This window comes from Suncus etruscus, chromosome 3 (assembly GCF_024139225.1).
Source record: "Suncus etruscus isolate mSunEtr1 chromosome 3, mSunEtr1.pri.cur, whole genome shotgun sequence".
Lineage (NCBI taxonomy): Eukaryota > Metazoa > Chordata > Mammalia > Eulipotyphla > Soricidae > Suncus > Suncus etruscus.
In genome coordinates, this window is record NC_064850.1 from 11,803,896 (window position 1) to 11,820,305 (window position 16,410).

General features: G+C 47.7%; 1 protein-coding gene across 1 annotated transcript in view; it reads left to right on the top strand.

Moving 5' to 3' along the window:
* Positions 1 to 16,279, top strand: part of PLEKHH1 (pleckstrin homology, MyTH4 and FERM domain containing H1) — a 71,886-nt gene extending 55,607 nt beyond the window's left edge. Inside the window, exons 16-29 of the mRNA XM_049770295.1 lie at positions 124 to 306; positions 694 to 802; positions 1,585 to 1,697; positions 3,380 to 3,556; positions 3,860 to 3,957; positions 4,611 to 4,788; positions 5,148 to 5,303; positions 6,880 to 6,980; positions 8,421 to 8,562; positions 9,873 to 10,015; positions 10,132 to 10,261; positions 12,178 to 12,264; positions 12,595 to 12,741; positions 14,251 to 16,279. Coding sequence (XP_049626252.1) covers positions 124 to 306; positions 694 to 802; positions 1,585 to 1,697; positions 3,380 to 3,556; positions 3,860 to 3,957; positions 4,611 to 4,788; positions 5,148 to 5,303; positions 6,880 to 6,980; positions 8,421 to 8,562; positions 9,873 to 10,015; positions 10,132 to 10,261; positions 12,178 to 12,264; positions 12,595 to 12,741; positions 14,251 to 14,412 — 1,926 coding nt within the window. The 3' untranslated portion in view covers positions 14,413 to 16,279. The remainder of the gene's footprint in view (positions 1 to 123; positions 307 to 693; positions 803 to 1,584; positions 1,698 to 3,379; positions 3,557 to 3,859; positions 3,958 to 4,610; positions 4,789 to 5,147; positions 5,304 to 6,879; positions 6,981 to 8,420; positions 8,563 to 9,872; positions 10,016 to 10,131; positions 10,262 to 12,177; positions 12,265 to 12,594; positions 12,742 to 14,250) is intronic.
* Positions 16,280 to 16,410: the final 131 nt, after the last annotated feature.

The following is a 16,410-nucleotide window of genomic DNA, read 5'->3' on the forward strand; positions in this document are numbered from 1 at the left end:
ATCCTGGGGCTCACAGCCACCCTCTCCCCATCCTATCATATGTCCCTATACATAAGGGTTTAGCGAGAGGAGATTTTCCCCACCCCTGCTGGCTGCCCCTTTCATGAATTTTCCTGTCCCCAGCGCCCCCTTGGCCGCCTGCCTATACGGGATGCGCACATAGAGGAAGTTGATCGATCATGTGACTCAGATGAGGACTACGAAGCTGGAGGGACAAGGCGGTTGCTGTCCTCCCACTGTACCCTGGTGATCCACCCCCCAGAGCACAGTCCCACCTACCTCCTCATTGGTACCAAGCATGAGAAGGTAAGAGAGGGGCCTAGCTTCCATGTAAGGGGCCAAACTTAAGAGACCTTCAACTCTCCTCTTCTCTTCTCTTTCCCTGAGCTTCCTAAAGTCCAAATTTATTTCTGTCTGGCACTTTGGCAATGTACTACACTTATCTGATCATAAAGACTTCTGACTGTGAATTTACAGTCCCACATCTCTGTACTGGGGCAAGGAGAGAGAACCACAAACAGAGACACCTCGCCTCATGTTCTCTGGCCCTGAATCTTTCTCAATGGCTTTGACTTATTCCAGACAAGCCAGCAGACCTACCTGGATTCTGGTTCTTTCAGAGAAGCTTCTATGGAGTGTCGGCCACCACCCTTCCCTTTCCAACCTTGCTTATGGCTTTCTGTTCTCTTCCAGGATACGTGGCTTTACCACCTCACTGTGGCTGCAGGGGGCAGCTGTACCAAAGTGGGCACTACCTATGAGCAGCTTATAGGGAAACTCATGGATGGTGAAGGAGATCCAGGTAAGACAAGGGGGACCATTACTGCTAGGGTTGGAGGGTAATAGCAGGGAAAATTATTTGTCTAGCCCCCCTCAACACCACGACCAAACACAGCTGCAAACTAACATTGTGTCACATCTGTCACATGTGTCACATCTGTCACCCGTCACAGCCCCACGGCCATCCGCAAGCAGCCTCCTTCCTCTAAGCCTTACCTGTAAGGATATCTCTTTCCCAGGCATCCTCCCAACTGCCTATTCCACACTCTAGAGCAGTGCTTCTCAATGATTTTCTGTCATGCCCCCCCCTAGGAAGAAGAAAACATTTTTTGCACCCCCCTGTGCGACTGTAAATAGTATCTTTATTTTAAAAAAAAAAAGCTTTAACCTGAAAAACAAAAATATATAAACTAATTTGAGCTGCTTTTTTAATCAGAAGTGATGTCTGGATGAATGGCTCCAATGAGTACGTTTTGCAATGCATAGCTTTTCCAAGCGGGGTTTGAAGCAGGACACAGCAACTCTCAACTCTAGAGATGTACAAAGACATAAACACGGGGCTTAGCTTGTTAGGACAGTGTTTGCCAAGGTCCAACGTGCCCCCCTTTATGGAGCCTCACAACCCCCCTGGGGGGCATACCCCACTATTTGAGAACCACACTGCAGTCTAGAGTAATAAACGAAGCCTGACCCGCCTCCCACTTCTCTGCCCCAAACGTCCAAGTGGGGTGGTGTGGGGTAGGAGGTTCACCCCAGAATTTGAGTAACAGCTGCTGCTCTCTGCTGCCGCTATTATTCCTGCAGATTCCCCGCTCTGGAGGCACCCCATGCTCTGCTACAGCAAAGAGGGGCTGTTGGCCTCTCTCACCACCCTGCCCTCCGAGGCCCTGCAGACCGAGGCGCTCAAGCTCTTCAAGGTAAAGGGGGAGCAGAGCCCAAGCCCAGGATCCTGTGGTGCCCTCACATTGCCCGGGCACTGCCTACCAACTCCACCTAGTGTTACTTGCGTGTGGCAGATTCATGCAGTTTGAGGCCAACTTGGTGAAGGATTAGGAGAGGATAGAGAATATACCCTTCCATGAGCCCTACTTAAGCATCTTTTTTTTTCTTTTCGGGCCACAACGTTTGATGCTCAGGGGTTACTCCTGGCTAAGCGCTCAGAAATCGCCCCTGGCATGGGGGGACCATATGGGACGCCGGGGGATCGAACTCCGGTCCTTCCTTGTCTAGCACTTGCAAGGCAGACACCTTACCTCTAGCGCCACCTCTCCGGCCCCAACCACTTAAGCATCTTATTTATTTATTTGTTTGTTTATTCATTCATTCATTTATTTATTTTTGGGTTTTGGGTTACAGTCAGTGGCGCTCAGGGGTTACTCCTGGCTCTGCTCAGAAATTGCTCCTGGCAGGCTCAGGGGACCATATAGAATGCTGGGGATCAAACTGAAGTCTGTCCGGGTTTGGCCTCGTGCAAGGCAAACGCCCTACTGCTATACTATCACTCCGGCCCCTTATACACCTTTTTTGGGGGGTTTTGGGATCACACCCAGCAGTGCTCAGGAATTACTCCTGGCTCTATGCTCAGAAATCACTCCTGGCAGGCTCGGGGGACCATATGGGATGCCGGGATTCGAACCATTGTCCTTCTGCAAGTAAGGCAAATGCCTTACCTCCGGCTCCCGTTATGCACCTTCTTAAGAAGAGAGGCCAGAAGCTCTGGCGCTTCCTCCAAGCCCTGCTCCTGCAGTGAGCTTTGAAACTCCTGTAGTGCTTCTGTTGCTTCTGCTCCTGAGAGATGCTGGCCTCGTTGAAAAAGTTCTGTGTTTCTCAGAGCCCGCAGAATGGTCCTGGTGAGGTTCCCTCCCAGAGTAGCCCTGTTCTCTGCTAGTATATCTGTGCCTGAGCAGTACCAAGCTCCCCCTTAGAAAGGGCTGGAGCATATGCCTGGCATGCTTGAGGCTTTGAGTTCAATCCCCGGCATCACATGGTTTCTGAGCACCACTGATATGGCCCTGGTGGTCCTAGCACTGCTGGGCTGAGTACTGTAAAGAGTGGCCTCCAGCATCACCCCATGCACATGAACACAGGGAAAAGGAGGGCCATGTTGGAGGGCCGAAACACTAACACAGCAGGTAGGGTGCTTGCCTTGGACATAGCTGACCTGGTGGGTTTGATCCCCGGCATCTCATATAGCACACACACCTCCAATCTTTCCAGGAGTGATTTCTGAGTGCAAGCAAAAAGTTACCCCTAAGGGCCAGAGAGATAGCATGGAGTTAGGGCATTTGCCTTGCATGCAGAAGGACAGTTGTTCAAATCCCGGCATCCCATATAGTTCCCCGAGCCTGCCAGGAGCTATTTTTGAGCGTAGAGCCAGGAGTAGCCCCTGAGCACTGCCGGGTATGACCCAGAAACCCCTCTTCCAAAAAAAAGTTACCCCTGAGGTGCCACCAGGTGTGGCCCCAAAACAAAACAAAACAACAAACAATAAATAAGCAAACAAACAAATAGAAGGGGCATGTACCAGTGAGCCAGAACCCAGGCTGCCCAGCCCTAGAGGGTGCGCACCAGGGCTGTGCCCACTGTCCTTTCCTTGCAGTCCTGCCAGCTCTTCATCAACGTGCCCGTGGAGGCCGCCTCCGTGGACTACCATGTGTCCCTGGCCCAGACAGCGCTGCAGGTCTGCCTGGTTCACCCCGAGCTGCAGAGTGAGCTCTACTGCCAACTCGTGAAGCAGGCCAGCTGCCGGCCCCCCCAGAAGTACTCCCTCATGCAGGTGGGCATCTCTGGGGCACCACAGCTGATCAGAGCTGGCAGGCACTGCCCAGGCATGGGGAGAGGCTGGGAGATACCCCGCAGCCAGGCCTCACAGCTGCCCCGGGACAGCTGTCCTGGATGGGCCCTGGCTGGATGTCTGTGTGCAGATGGTATGATTGCTATTCTGGACACATCCTTGCCAAGATAGCTGCTATCCCTGCCTGCATGGCAGGCCGGGGGCTCTGTTTGGGGGAAAGGAAAGACTGGAAGCTCAGGACTGCAGAGCCAGCCTTCACCCCATGTTGTCTGTTTTCCCTGGCAGTGCTGGCAGCTCCTGGCTCTGTGCGCCCCGCTTTTCCTTCCCCAGCACCACTTCCTCTGGTACGTCAAGCAGCAACTCCAACGGCACGCAGATCCCAGGTGAGTAAATGTCGCCTCTGCCTTTCTTGTCCTTCTGACGGTGCATGATCAAGAGGGGCATGGTGGAAAGTAGGACAGATTGGGGCGACTCGAGCCCAGAGATCTGCTCTGTAGTCACAGAGACATCACCCATTGCCAAGAATACGCATGGGCACGTGGAGATCTGTGTGTGTCTGGGCTTCCCTGTATACATGACTGCATGGATGCTATGCCGGGGCCCACACATGAAGCTCTGTTTCCTTCATGATGTTTCCCTCAGGTTATTACTTTTTTTTTAAACTGTATTTATTCATTTATTGGTTAATTGATTGGTTTTTGAGCCAGTGGCGCTCAGGGTTCACTCCTGGCTCTGCATTCAGAAATCGCCCTTGGCAGGCTGGGAGGACCATATGGGATGCTGGGAATTGAACTGGGTCTCTCCCGGGTCAGCCACATGCAAGGCAAATGCCCTACCATCTCTGCTATCTCTCTGGCCCAAGTTATTACTCTCTTGCAGACGTTTTCAGGCCTCTGGAGATAATATCCATGCCAGTTGCCTGCAGCACTGACAAAACAGTCTGCTCTTGTAATTTGGTCTCCCAGGCTGGAATATCCAGGCAGCAGGAGTTAATTAAATGTGTCCCTTAGAAATCCCTTCTTTCTTTACCTTTGAGAAATGAGACCGGCCAGTATGCCACCTACTGCCAGCGGGCAGTGGAGCGGACTCTGCAGACCGGGGAGCGGGAGGCCAGGCCGTCACGCATGGAAGTGGTGTCCATCTTGCTACGGAACCCCTTCCACCACTCCTTGCCCTTCAGCATCCCTGTGCACTTCGCCAATGGGACTTACCAGGTGAGCAGACCAGGGGAGTGCCCGGGCCTGTCTGCTACTGCTACTGGCACTGGCACAGACAATTCCTGTGGGCCAGCTGGGTACCACGCCCATCTGAACTTGGCCATCTGAGCTGCTTACAAGTCAGCAAATAGGAAGTGTAGAATTAGGATTAGGGTTGGGAGGATGTGGTGGGTGGAGGTGAAGGGAGTTTGAATTCCCAAAGTGCCATTATTTATTTGATGCTGTGGAAGCAGTCTGTCAAACCCACTGCTTGAACTGAGAGGCTGAGACCTAAACCTAACCCTAACCCCTTTCCCCACTTGCCCTGGGGAGCCCCCTCTGGGAAAACCTTGTGCACAGGAGACCTCTCCCCGCAGGTGGTGGGATTTGACGGCTCCTCCACTGTTGATGAGTTCCTGCAGCGGCTGAACCAGGAGATGGGCATGAGGAAATCCTCGCACTCCGGCTTTGCCCTCTTCATGGACGACCCTTCTGGCAGGGACCTGGAGCACTGCCTGCAGGGGAGTATCAAGGTGATGGCTTCCCCGCTAAACCAGCAGAGCCTTGGCTAGGCCAAGGGTGGTGGGTGCTATTTGTAGTCTGCTTGGTGTTGAATTCAAAATGCTCCCTGGATTAGCACTTTCTGCCACCCCGAAAGGTACCTGGACAGCAGGCAAAATCATGTGTGCCCTTGTCTCAGAGAGACCCCAAAATCTCTTCCCCCTAGTTTCCTAAAGTGACTGCAATGTTGATGCAGACAGCTGCTTCTTAGCTTGGACTAGGAAGGACTTGGAGACTCTTCTCGGCAGCAGCCCCCAAATGTACGGCCAGTTTTGTAAACACACATAGGAATATAATGGCCTAGACCCACTGGACACCATGTGATTTCCTGGCACTTCTGCTATTTTTTTGGCTAATTATTATTATTTTTATTATTATTTATTATTATTTTGGTTTTTGGGCCACACCCGGCGTTGCTTAGGGGTGACTCCTGGCTGTCTGCTCAGAAATAGCTCCTGGCAGGCATGAGGGACCATATAGGACACCGGGATTCGAACCAACCATCTTTGGGCCTGGATCGGCTGCTTGCAAGGCAAACGCTGCTGTGCTATCTCTCTGGGCCCTGCTAATTATTTTTTTAAAGAGGGAAATAGGGGCCAGAGTGGTGGCACAAGTGGTAGGGTGTCTGTCTTGTATGCACTAACCTAGGACAGACCGCAGTTTGATCCCCTGGCATCATCCCATATGGTCCCCCAAGCCAGGAGCAATTTCTGAGCACATAGCCAGGAGTAACCCCTGAGCTTTAGTGGGTGTGGCCCAAAGACCAAAAAATAAATAAATAAAAAGAGGGGAAATAATTTTATTTACAAAGAATGAAGAGGAAGGTTGGAAAGGAGGGAAAGAGAAAGAAAGGAAGAAGAAAAACAAGAGGAGTCTTATAAAGTAAAAGAAACTATAGCTCCCAAGCTGGGTGCAGGTAACTCTAAAAGTAGAATGCCTGCCACCCTATTTTCACCTAGTCTGAGGGATTTAAAGGTTCTTCTACATTTAAAAAAAAACCCTCTATGCCAAGGGGTTTTGAGACCTGTTTGCACTGTGGTTCGGATTAGTGCCCTAGGAGATGGTAGGTATTTGGGGCTGAGGGTGCCCCTGAGGGCGAGGGCAAGGCTTGCCTCAAGTATCTACTTTCCTTATGATGAATGAACAAGGGCTTCTATATAGCTTTTACCATACTACGCGTCTTTCTAAAATCCACACAGGACTTTAGATTTGGATTCTAAAATTCAGCAACCCACTATAAAACAGGCCTCTGGGTATGTTGTTGAAAAGAATGGTGGTCGGGAACAGAGGTGGAGTCAATGATAGATGACTTTCTTTGCTCCCTCAGACCTTAGGGTAGGAGGTAGATGTTTCTTCCTTGGCTGCTCATATCGACCTAGGGTCAACACCTCTCTGAAATAGCCATAGCCTGGCAGACAACATGATTCCCAGGAGCATAAGAGCCCACAAGTGACCGTCCCAATTGAGGACACTCACTTGCCTCTACCCTGGCCACACTTGGCTCCCGTGATCAAAGGGTTCCATGCCTTTCCTCTTTGCCTCTTCAAGATCTGTGATGCCATCTCCAAGTGGGAACAAGCACTCAAGGAGCTACACTCTGGGAAGTCTGAGGGCGGCACGCGCACCGTGAAGCTGATGTACAAGAACAGGTGGGGCAAGCACTCGGGCTTATCTCTGCCCTGCTGCATGGCCTGTCTGGCAGAGGCCCACAGGTGTAACAGTGGATGGCAGCCAGTAGTCAGTACTCCTGCCAACCCTCTGGAGATATAGGCAGCTCTGGTTCCATCTCCACACAACATTTGCACACACATACGTGCATACTCACTAACTTCATGGGCATGGTGCATAGGTTACATTAGAAGAGGGAGATTTTGCCAGAGAGATAGCATGGGGATAAGGCATTTGCCTTGCATGCAGAAGGTCGGTGGCTCGAATCCTGGCATCCCATATGGTCCCCTGAGCCATTCTGAATTCTGAGTGGAGAGCCAGGAGTAATAACTCCTGAGCCTGGCCAGGTGTGACTCAAACCCCCTCCCCAAGAGGGAAATTTTGTGTGTGCAAAGTTATTTCAGATAATTAATATTGTGATATTAATGACTAAATAGTTCCTATAACTCCATAAAAGTAGGAGACATCCTGATTTGTTTTAATCAGTCTGAGAAATTTTCATTCCAGGTACATCGCCAAATAAGTTCCACTGGTCTCCTAGAGTCTTTTTTTTTTTTTCTGTTTTGTTTTGGTTTGGTTTTTGGGCCACAGATTTCTGTGCTCAGAAATCATTCCTGGTGGGGCCAGCGAGGTGGCGCTAGAGGTAAGGTGTCTGCCTTGCAAGTGCTAGCCAAGGAAGGACCGCGGTTCGATCCCCTGGCGTCCCATATGGTCCCCCCAAGCCAGGGGCAATTTCTGAGCACTTAGCCAGGAGTAACCCCTGAGCATCAAATGGGTGTGTCCCAATTAAAAAAAAAATCATTCCTGGTGTGCTTTTGGGACCATATGGGATGCCAGGGATTGAACCTAGGTTCATCCTGGGTCAACCACATGCAAAGCAAACGCCCTACCACTGTGCTATCACTCCAGTCCCAAGGTTTCCTATCATCTTAAGTCATCTTATTCCCTAGAAACCTTTGATATCAGACACAGATTCCCCTCACTAAATTCATTAAGTCCAGTGGTATTTTCAGAATAAACCAGTGCTGCTATGAGAGAGGATGATGTCCCTGTGTCTACTCTGTGTCAGGCTTGTCTGATCATTCTGGGAGGCCACAGAAAACAGGCTCATGACTAGTATATGAATAATTTTAGGGCAATTAACACTATTCAGTGGGTAAGGCACTCGCCTTGCATGTGGCTAACTCAGGTTTGATCCCCAGAAACCCATATGGTCCCCCAAGTACTACCAGGAGGAGTAATACCTGAGTGCAGTCAGGAGGAACCGTTGGGCATTGCCGAGTATTGACACCACCACCACCACCCCCAAATGAGTATATTTTGGTTTTGGAAATCAAAATAAATAGACGTGGCAACAAGTTTAGAGGAAGCTGTCTGGAACTGCAGCTGAGCCCTCCTTCTTGGTCCTCTCTTCTGTGCAGGTTGTACTTTCGGAGTCAAGTCAAAGGGGAGACTGAGCGAGAACGGCTGCTGCTTGCTTCCCAGATTAGTGGGGAGATAGTGTCAGGGAGGTTCCCTGTCAACAAGGAGCTGGCTCTGGAGATGGCTGCCCTAATGGCCCAGGTAAGACTGTGCAGGAAGCGAGAGTCAGGACATGAAGCGCCAAGGTGGAATGTAAAGACAAACAGGAAAGCTTCGACAGGCCTTGCAGTCCCTGGCTGCAGAAAAGCTAACTTTCTCCCACCAGGTCCTCACCACAGATATGGGCACATACCAAGCACTGGAATTGGAATCCAGAGGCCTGGGTTTGAGTCCTTGCCACTGTCCTGCTAGAGCTATTAGCCTAATGCCTTCACTTGTGTATGCTTCAGTTCCTTTTATGTATACTGAAAACAAGGATACCTCCCTGCCTAATGCCCTAAGGTTGTTTATACCAGTGGTTTGTGCCAATGGTTTTCAACATTTTGACCTGTGAACAGACACTGATGTGTAGATTAGTGGTTGAAAACCACGACTATATACCGCAGAGTGAATTTGTATCAGGATTTTCAGACATCTAGAATATGAAAGAGAAACACATTCAAACCTCAACTTTTAGTTTTAGGAAGTCACCATGACATAGGGATAACTTCATAGTTTTCCCATATGAGTCTGGAGAAATGATAATTGCTCGTTAGCATTACACATACATATTGATTAATTATCCTACAGAGAGCCCAGGCTGAACATGCATTATTCCAGTCAGTTCTCATCCCTACAGAATAAATGAAGAAATTAAAACTCTGGTATGGTGGTTACAAAACTGGTAAGTGGCAGAGCAGGGACTGACTCCAGAGGTCACAAATGGAACCTTCTGTTGTCTTCTAGGATCTGTAGCATTTTCAGTCCTGTGTCCCATATTTTTTTATTTTTGAAGAATTAATATATTGATTTCCTTTGCCTGGCACTGATCTTTATATAAGACACTTAACCTCTGCTGAAAATTGAGATTGGTGTAGACAATCTCTTAATATCCTAGATTCTAGGACCTTGAACCTCAAGGTCATTGCTCTGGTGTGTTTGGAACTTAATAAAGAGGGTTTGTGAGAAATCTTTTTCACAGTCACATTCCACCAGTACAGTAATAACGAGATGGCTCGTTTTACCTCTCCTAGGAGCACCCCATTCCTCTTAACTGTCACACTTAAGATTCTTGACTGTGCTTCTATCACAGGAGTCCTCAAACTTTTTAAACAGGGGGCCAGTTCACTGTCCCTCAGACCATTGGAGGGTCTGACTATAGTAAAAACAAAACTTATGAACGAATTCTTATGCACACTGCATATATCTTATTTTGCAATGAAGAAACAAAACAAATACAAATACAATATGTGGCCCGTGGGCCATAGTTTGAGGACCACTGTGACTATCATGTACATGTGCTTCATCTGCAGGTAGAATATGGGGACTTGGAGAGGTCCACTTCAACAGGTTCTGGGGGTACACCCCCTGCCAAGGCTCAGCACCATCTGCAGCAGGTCCTGGACAAATTCTATCCAAGACGCTATAGACACGGCGCACCCCCTGAACAACTGAGGTATGGGACAGGGTCTCGAAATCATTGTGGAGAGAGTTGGTTGCAGGGCTGAAAACTTGGGATGAAAATTTGCAGGGACTTCACTGACATCGTTTCTTTCCACCCATCCAACCCAGGCACCTGGCAGATCTGCTGACCACCAAGTGGGCTGCACTGCAAGGCTGTTCCCCTCCTGAGTGCATCCGCATCTACCTGACAGTGGCCCGGAAATGGCCTTTCTTTGGTGCTAAGCTATTTGCTGCTCAGGTAAGGCTCTATGGCTTCCAGCAGGAGGGGTTCACAAACCCAACTGGAATGAATTTCAGAAGGGGTGCTGCCTGTTTGTCAGTCCAGGCTGCAGTGCTGGCCTGCACAGTAGCCACCAGGGGTCGCAATCTCCACCCATTTGGGCCCACTTTAGAGTTCCATGGTCCAGAGCTCTTGTGATTTATTCACTGTTTTTGGGGGGAGGATTATTTCGGAGTAACCCTAATCTTTTCTGTTTTGACTTCTTTCTCAATGCTACCCCTGAGAAGAAAGATAGAATCAGCTGATTCATAAGAATCTGATATATCTGTTAATAATGTTTTCATTAAATCGTTTTTAAAAGTTGGAAACCTAAAACAATGTAACAGTCACTATATCTCTCATGATTTAGCATAGCCAATAATCTTGAGTATTCAGAAAACAATTTCACCTCCATGAATGGCATTCAACAGTAATTTCAGTTGGAACTTCTCACTGGGTGCAATGTCCTTAAACTTTACAATGTAAATCACAGTGATAATTCTGTCCCTGAATCTTGACTCTAATTCTGTCTGCTGAAAGTAAGGCTAGATAGTTCTCATCCAGTTGTTCATTCAACAAAGAATTGCTGCACTCCTAAACCATCTGGTGCAATGTGCTAGTTGGAAATTATAAGAAGGAGCTTTCCATCTAGTAAGGAAGAGACATATTAGCCAAGCATACACATTTGAAGCAGTTATAGAAGTTTGTACAGTTGTCTTGAGTTATATTTCTGTAGTCCTACCAAGTGACTGTCCGTTCTCCAGAAATTGCCCACCAAATACTCATTTTTCTCAATACTAACATCCATAAGAATGCATTCTTTACTGTAAGAAAGATGAAAGTGCAGTTAGCTGAAGCTTAGATGGACTAGAGGGTGTTGGGCTGAGCAAAATTGGCCAGAGGAAGAAAGACAAGCACCAGATGATCTTACTCATCTGTGGTATGTAGGGAAAAATTAATAAGGGAATAGATAAATTAATTGATGATGGGGCCGGAGAGATAGCACAGAGGTGTTTGCCTTGCAAACAGCAGATCCAGGACCTAAGGTGGTTGGTTCGAATCCTAGCGTCCCATTGGGTCCCCCGTGCCTGCCAGGAGTGATTTCTGAGCAGATAGCCAGGAGTAACCCCTGAGCACTGCCGGGTGTGGCCCAAAAACCAAAAAAAAAAAAAATTTAATTGATGACAAGCTGAAATACAAACTGAGAACACCAATTAGGGGGGTAGTAGGTGAATTGAATGTAACATAGAAATGGGTGGGATCTTGGTGGGGAGATGAAGTGGTAAGACGTACATCAGGGGGGGCCATAGCGGTGGTGCAAGCAGTAGGGTGATCGTCCTTGCACGTGCTAACCATGGACGGACCGTGGTTCGATGCCCTCAGTTTCCCATACAGTCCCCCAACCCAGGAACGATTTCTGAGCACATAGCCAGGAGTAACCCCTGAGCATCACCGGTGTGGCCCAAAAACCAAAATAAAATAAAATAAAAGTTCCTATAAAATTGCTTGAAGCAAGGTACACAACAGGTGGAAGAAACTGTAGGTGGAGTCCTGTCAGTTCCTGGGGGTCAGGAGAAAGATGCCTGTCCTCTGTGCCATGACCAGCAATCAGGGCTTTCTCTGCTCTTCAAAAGAGCTACCCGGTCATTGTACCAACACTGGGCTATAGGCACTCCAGCTGTAATCCCTTCCACCTTTGGGATAGTAATTCTGAGGCCATGAGCAACCTTGTTTATTCCTTCCACATGTTGTAAATAATCATTTTCGGTTTCCCAAGAATAGGAGAGGGTTGGACACCACTGCTAGCAGATCCCTAGTATACCATCTTCACAAGTTCTTATAGTTTAGAATCTCTAGCTATGGATATATCTGACAAGCTTTTCCCATTCCCCCAGCCTGCACCGCTGTCCTCCAAGGAGAAGGCTCTGGTGTGGATTGCTGCAAATGAAGATGGTGTCAGTATCTTGGACCACAACACTATGGTATGGCTCCCTGATCTACCTCAACAAACTTGTCTTTATCTCATTACTTTTGGGGTTATTATTGTTGTTATTATTTTACAATACCAAGGATTTGAAACGTAGACCATACATATTTCTTCTCTTTAGACTGAGAAAGCTAAGCAACTGTTTCTTCTGTTCCCCACTCTTGCCCAAACACTGCTCTCCTCTTAGCCATACCCCTTAGTCAAGACAGTGATCTCCAGTGACCCCATCAAAGTTCCTTTCTCTTGGTTTGGAAGATGGGGGATACTGGTCCCTACTCAGGAGGCAGGTGGAAATGTTCCAGCACTAACTGACTCCTTCCCACAGCAAGTGCATGTCACCTACCCCTACCCTTCAGTGATGACGTTTGGTGGCTGCCGGGATGATTTCATGCTTGTGATTAGATCCAGTCCAGACCAGAGCTCTGGGAAAAGTCACATTGAGAAGTTGATCTTCCGAATGGCTGCTCCTAAGGTGGGTTTGACAGCTCTTAAAACAATTTACTCTAGGGGCTGAAGAGATAGCATGGAGGTAGGGTGTTTGCCTTGCATGCAGAAGGATGGTCATTCAAATCCCGGCATCCCATATGGTCCTCCGAGCCTGCCAGGAGAGATTTCTGAGTGTAGAGCCAGGAGTAACCCCTGAGCGCTGCCGGTTGTGACTCAAAAACAAAAACAACAACAATAACAACAACAAAAAACAATTTACTTTGATCTGGTTAGAAAATGGAATTAATATTAGGGGAAAAAACTGGGATGAGCACCCTGGAAACAACTTCTGGCTTCATCTATAAGCAGTTTTCCAAAGGTACTGATGGACTAGCATCTCAGTAGTCATGTTAGGCTGGTTGGTGATGGAGCCTACTGACATCTTCTATTTCGTTTGTTATATGATTTTTGTTTTGTTTTGTTTTGGGGCCATACCTGACATTACTCAAGGCTTACTCCTGGATCACTCCTGGCAGGGTTGGCCACTATATGGGGTGCTGGGGATCAAACCTGGGTTGGACACAAGCAAGGGAAGTACCCTACCTGCTATACTATATATCTCTGGCCCAAGGGCAGTTTTCTTTTCAAGATGCTCCCACCTTCTGAGTTTCTTCTGACCCAAGCACTAGCCACAGAATAAGAGCAACTGAACACGCTTGCCACTTTCTTGTGGTCTTAAAGATAAGGAATGGAACAAAACTATCTTTGTTTTAAGGGCTTCCTTCCTATTCAGTATAGGGAATGTTGACCAAATAGCTACAAAGACTGAACTCTCCACTAATAAAAGCCCCCTTCCTTGGCTCAGCAATGACCAGACTGGAATGTTGGTCCGGCTTTCCTCAGAAGGGACTGTGCCTTTTGGGCATCTCCAGGCCAAAAGGTACCCACTTCACCGGGATGAGCCATTTGGACATGTTCTCCTGAGTGGGAACTATAAGAGATAAGAGAAGCCCACAAATGTTATGTACCCAATGTACCAGCTTGTTTGTGAAATTCAATCCAGTTCCTTTTTTATTTTGGATCCATACCTGCTGGTGCTCTGTGCTTACTCTAGGCTCTGGACTAAGAGATCACTCCTGGTACAGTCAGGGTGATAATGCAGAGGGTAGGACTCTTGCCTTGTATGCAGACAACCTGGGTTTGATCCTTGGCACTCCATATAGTCCCCCATGAACCACCAGTAAAGATCTTTGAGTCCAGGGCCAGGAGTAAGCCCTCAACACTGCCGGTTATAGTCCAAAAACAAACAAAAAACATCTGGGGCTGGAGAGATAGCATGGAGGTAGGGTGTTTGTCTTGCATGCAGGACAGTGGTACGAATCCCGGCATCCCATATGGTCCCCCAAGCGTGCCAGGAGCAATTTCTGAGTGTAGAGCCAGGAGTAACTCGATTGCTGCTGGGTGTGACCAAAAAATAATCTGGCAGTGCCACACACAAGTACCTGCTGCACTATCGATCCCGCCCCTAATTTAGTTCCTTTTCCTCTCTGTGCAGATTGCAGAGGCAACCTTCATCTTGGCCAACTACATGAACCATTGTTCTGCATTAGGGAACCAACTCACCAACCCACCTGCTGCCAGCCCACTGAGGGAACTGGATGGACGACAGCTCTTTGTTTCTGTTCCATGTAGTGCCAAGGGGTCAGAATTGCTGTGAAGACTTCTCCCACCCTATTCCCTTCCACTTGGTGCCTCTGGGATTACAGATACTTATCCATGGTGTGATACTACTGTGATGGGCCTAACAGCCCTGCCCCTAGCAGGTTCCCCTCTTTTGTTCTGTGAAACGTGTCTCAGTGTCCTTGACACCTTTAATTCGCTAGGTGCCTTACAATGTTTCAGGGCCCACCTTTAACAGAACCAGGCCCAGTATAAAACCACTCTTTACAGTTAATACTGAGCTCTGGCTGCTGCCTAATTCTGGACAGACAGGGATGGCCCGCTGTGACAAAGGGCATCAGTGGAGTGAGTCCAGGCTTTCTGCACTGATCCCCTCAGGAAGGCCATTTTTATAAGATACTGTATATGATCCTTAGATGGGGACTGATACTTGAAGTTTACCCAATGTCCCCAAATAGGACAGGACTAGAATTTCTAATTCACTTGACCACTGACAAAGGCCTAGAACTCACTAAAACTGGATTTTCTTTCCCAGATGGCAGGGCTGGAGAAGAGCTTAGACTCACCCATATCCCTTCCCCTATTGCATCTAAGAACAAAGCTGCTCTCCCTGCCACTGACTATAAGCCCATCTGGGGACTAGGCACTGTCCATGCCCTTTTTCAATGTAACCACTGAACCGGGCACAGTGTTAGCTGTGCTACCTACTGCTGGACTGGATGCTTATCCCATTCCCCTACCCTTTAAAAGACTGAGCAAACGAGCTGAGCTTTTGCTGTCCTGTGAGGCCACCAAAGATAAAGTTAGAAACAAAGGGGCCTCCAGTCTTGTGGGCTTAGATTTGAACTTCACGACTTCTGGCAAACTTCTGCTGGGAATTAAGTTTGCAGGCAGAGGCTACATAGGAGATAGCTACCTTAGAACCAGGTGAGAGACAACTTTCACCTTTGACTTCCTGATGGTACCCAGGTCCCCTCATCTTTGACATGTTCTGTGGAGTACAGACAAAATAATCTTTGTCTCCATTCTCTGAGAGAAAAGACAAAGGAGTTGATTTACACTCTGATTTCCCAACCCTAGAGAAACTTGAGTTTTATTTCATAGCTGTAGGGCAGTCTTATATTTGACATTGAAGTGCTAAACACGGTATTGGGTTAGCAGCAGCAGCAGCCCAGACCCAAGCCTTTCACCCCAACAATGTGTGTGTGTGGCACACTGAGTAAAGGAAAGACTGGACCTAGTTTATCTGAATGCCTCAGTTGCTCTTGTACCCTTTAGAGTTGATAAGCATGATGAAACTAGCGACAACAGTGTCTGCCTCTTGTAAATGAAAGCTGCCAATTCCACAGCTCTCTCCCATTTGTTTCTGCTTTTCCTCCCAAACTTTGGGATCTCGTTGAGACATTTCTACCTCATATAGGTTACATGTACCACAGGCTCCTGGATAAGCCCTCCAGGGCTTATGTCAAGAGCAGAGATTACAGTTTATTTAAAATTTCTTGAGTATCTCTAAAGCTAATGAGGATAATACCTAGCCCAAAGTTAAAAAGAAAAATTGGAAGAAAAAGTAAGCAAGAATGGAGTCCATGTTCATATTAAATTTGGGGGTCCCGTCATTTTTCCCCCATCCTCTTTCCTTCCTAAACTTCTTAAGAATCCTCCCTTGGTGTATTAATTGTATACTGAAGAAGCTGACTTATAGGCTTCTAATAGTTTGCTTGTTTGTCCTTTTAAAAAGTCTAAAACCAAAATCAAATTTCTGTGTGACATTTTCTTATCCCTCCTAACAAAAGAATTTCTTGAAACACTGACAATGCTGTGTGTTAATCTGCTTGACAGCCATGGCTGTGAAATGATGATCATGTTTGTCAATAAAAAAAAAAGCAGCTATTTGAACCAGGCAATGATTGTGTATAAGTTGGAAGCCATCTGTTTATTAAGAAAGTCACAAATTAACTCTGTTCAGGAAGTAGGTAGCCAGAGACTTGTCTTTTGTGGGACATTCTCCCCACCACAGCTAACCAGTACCTGAAGA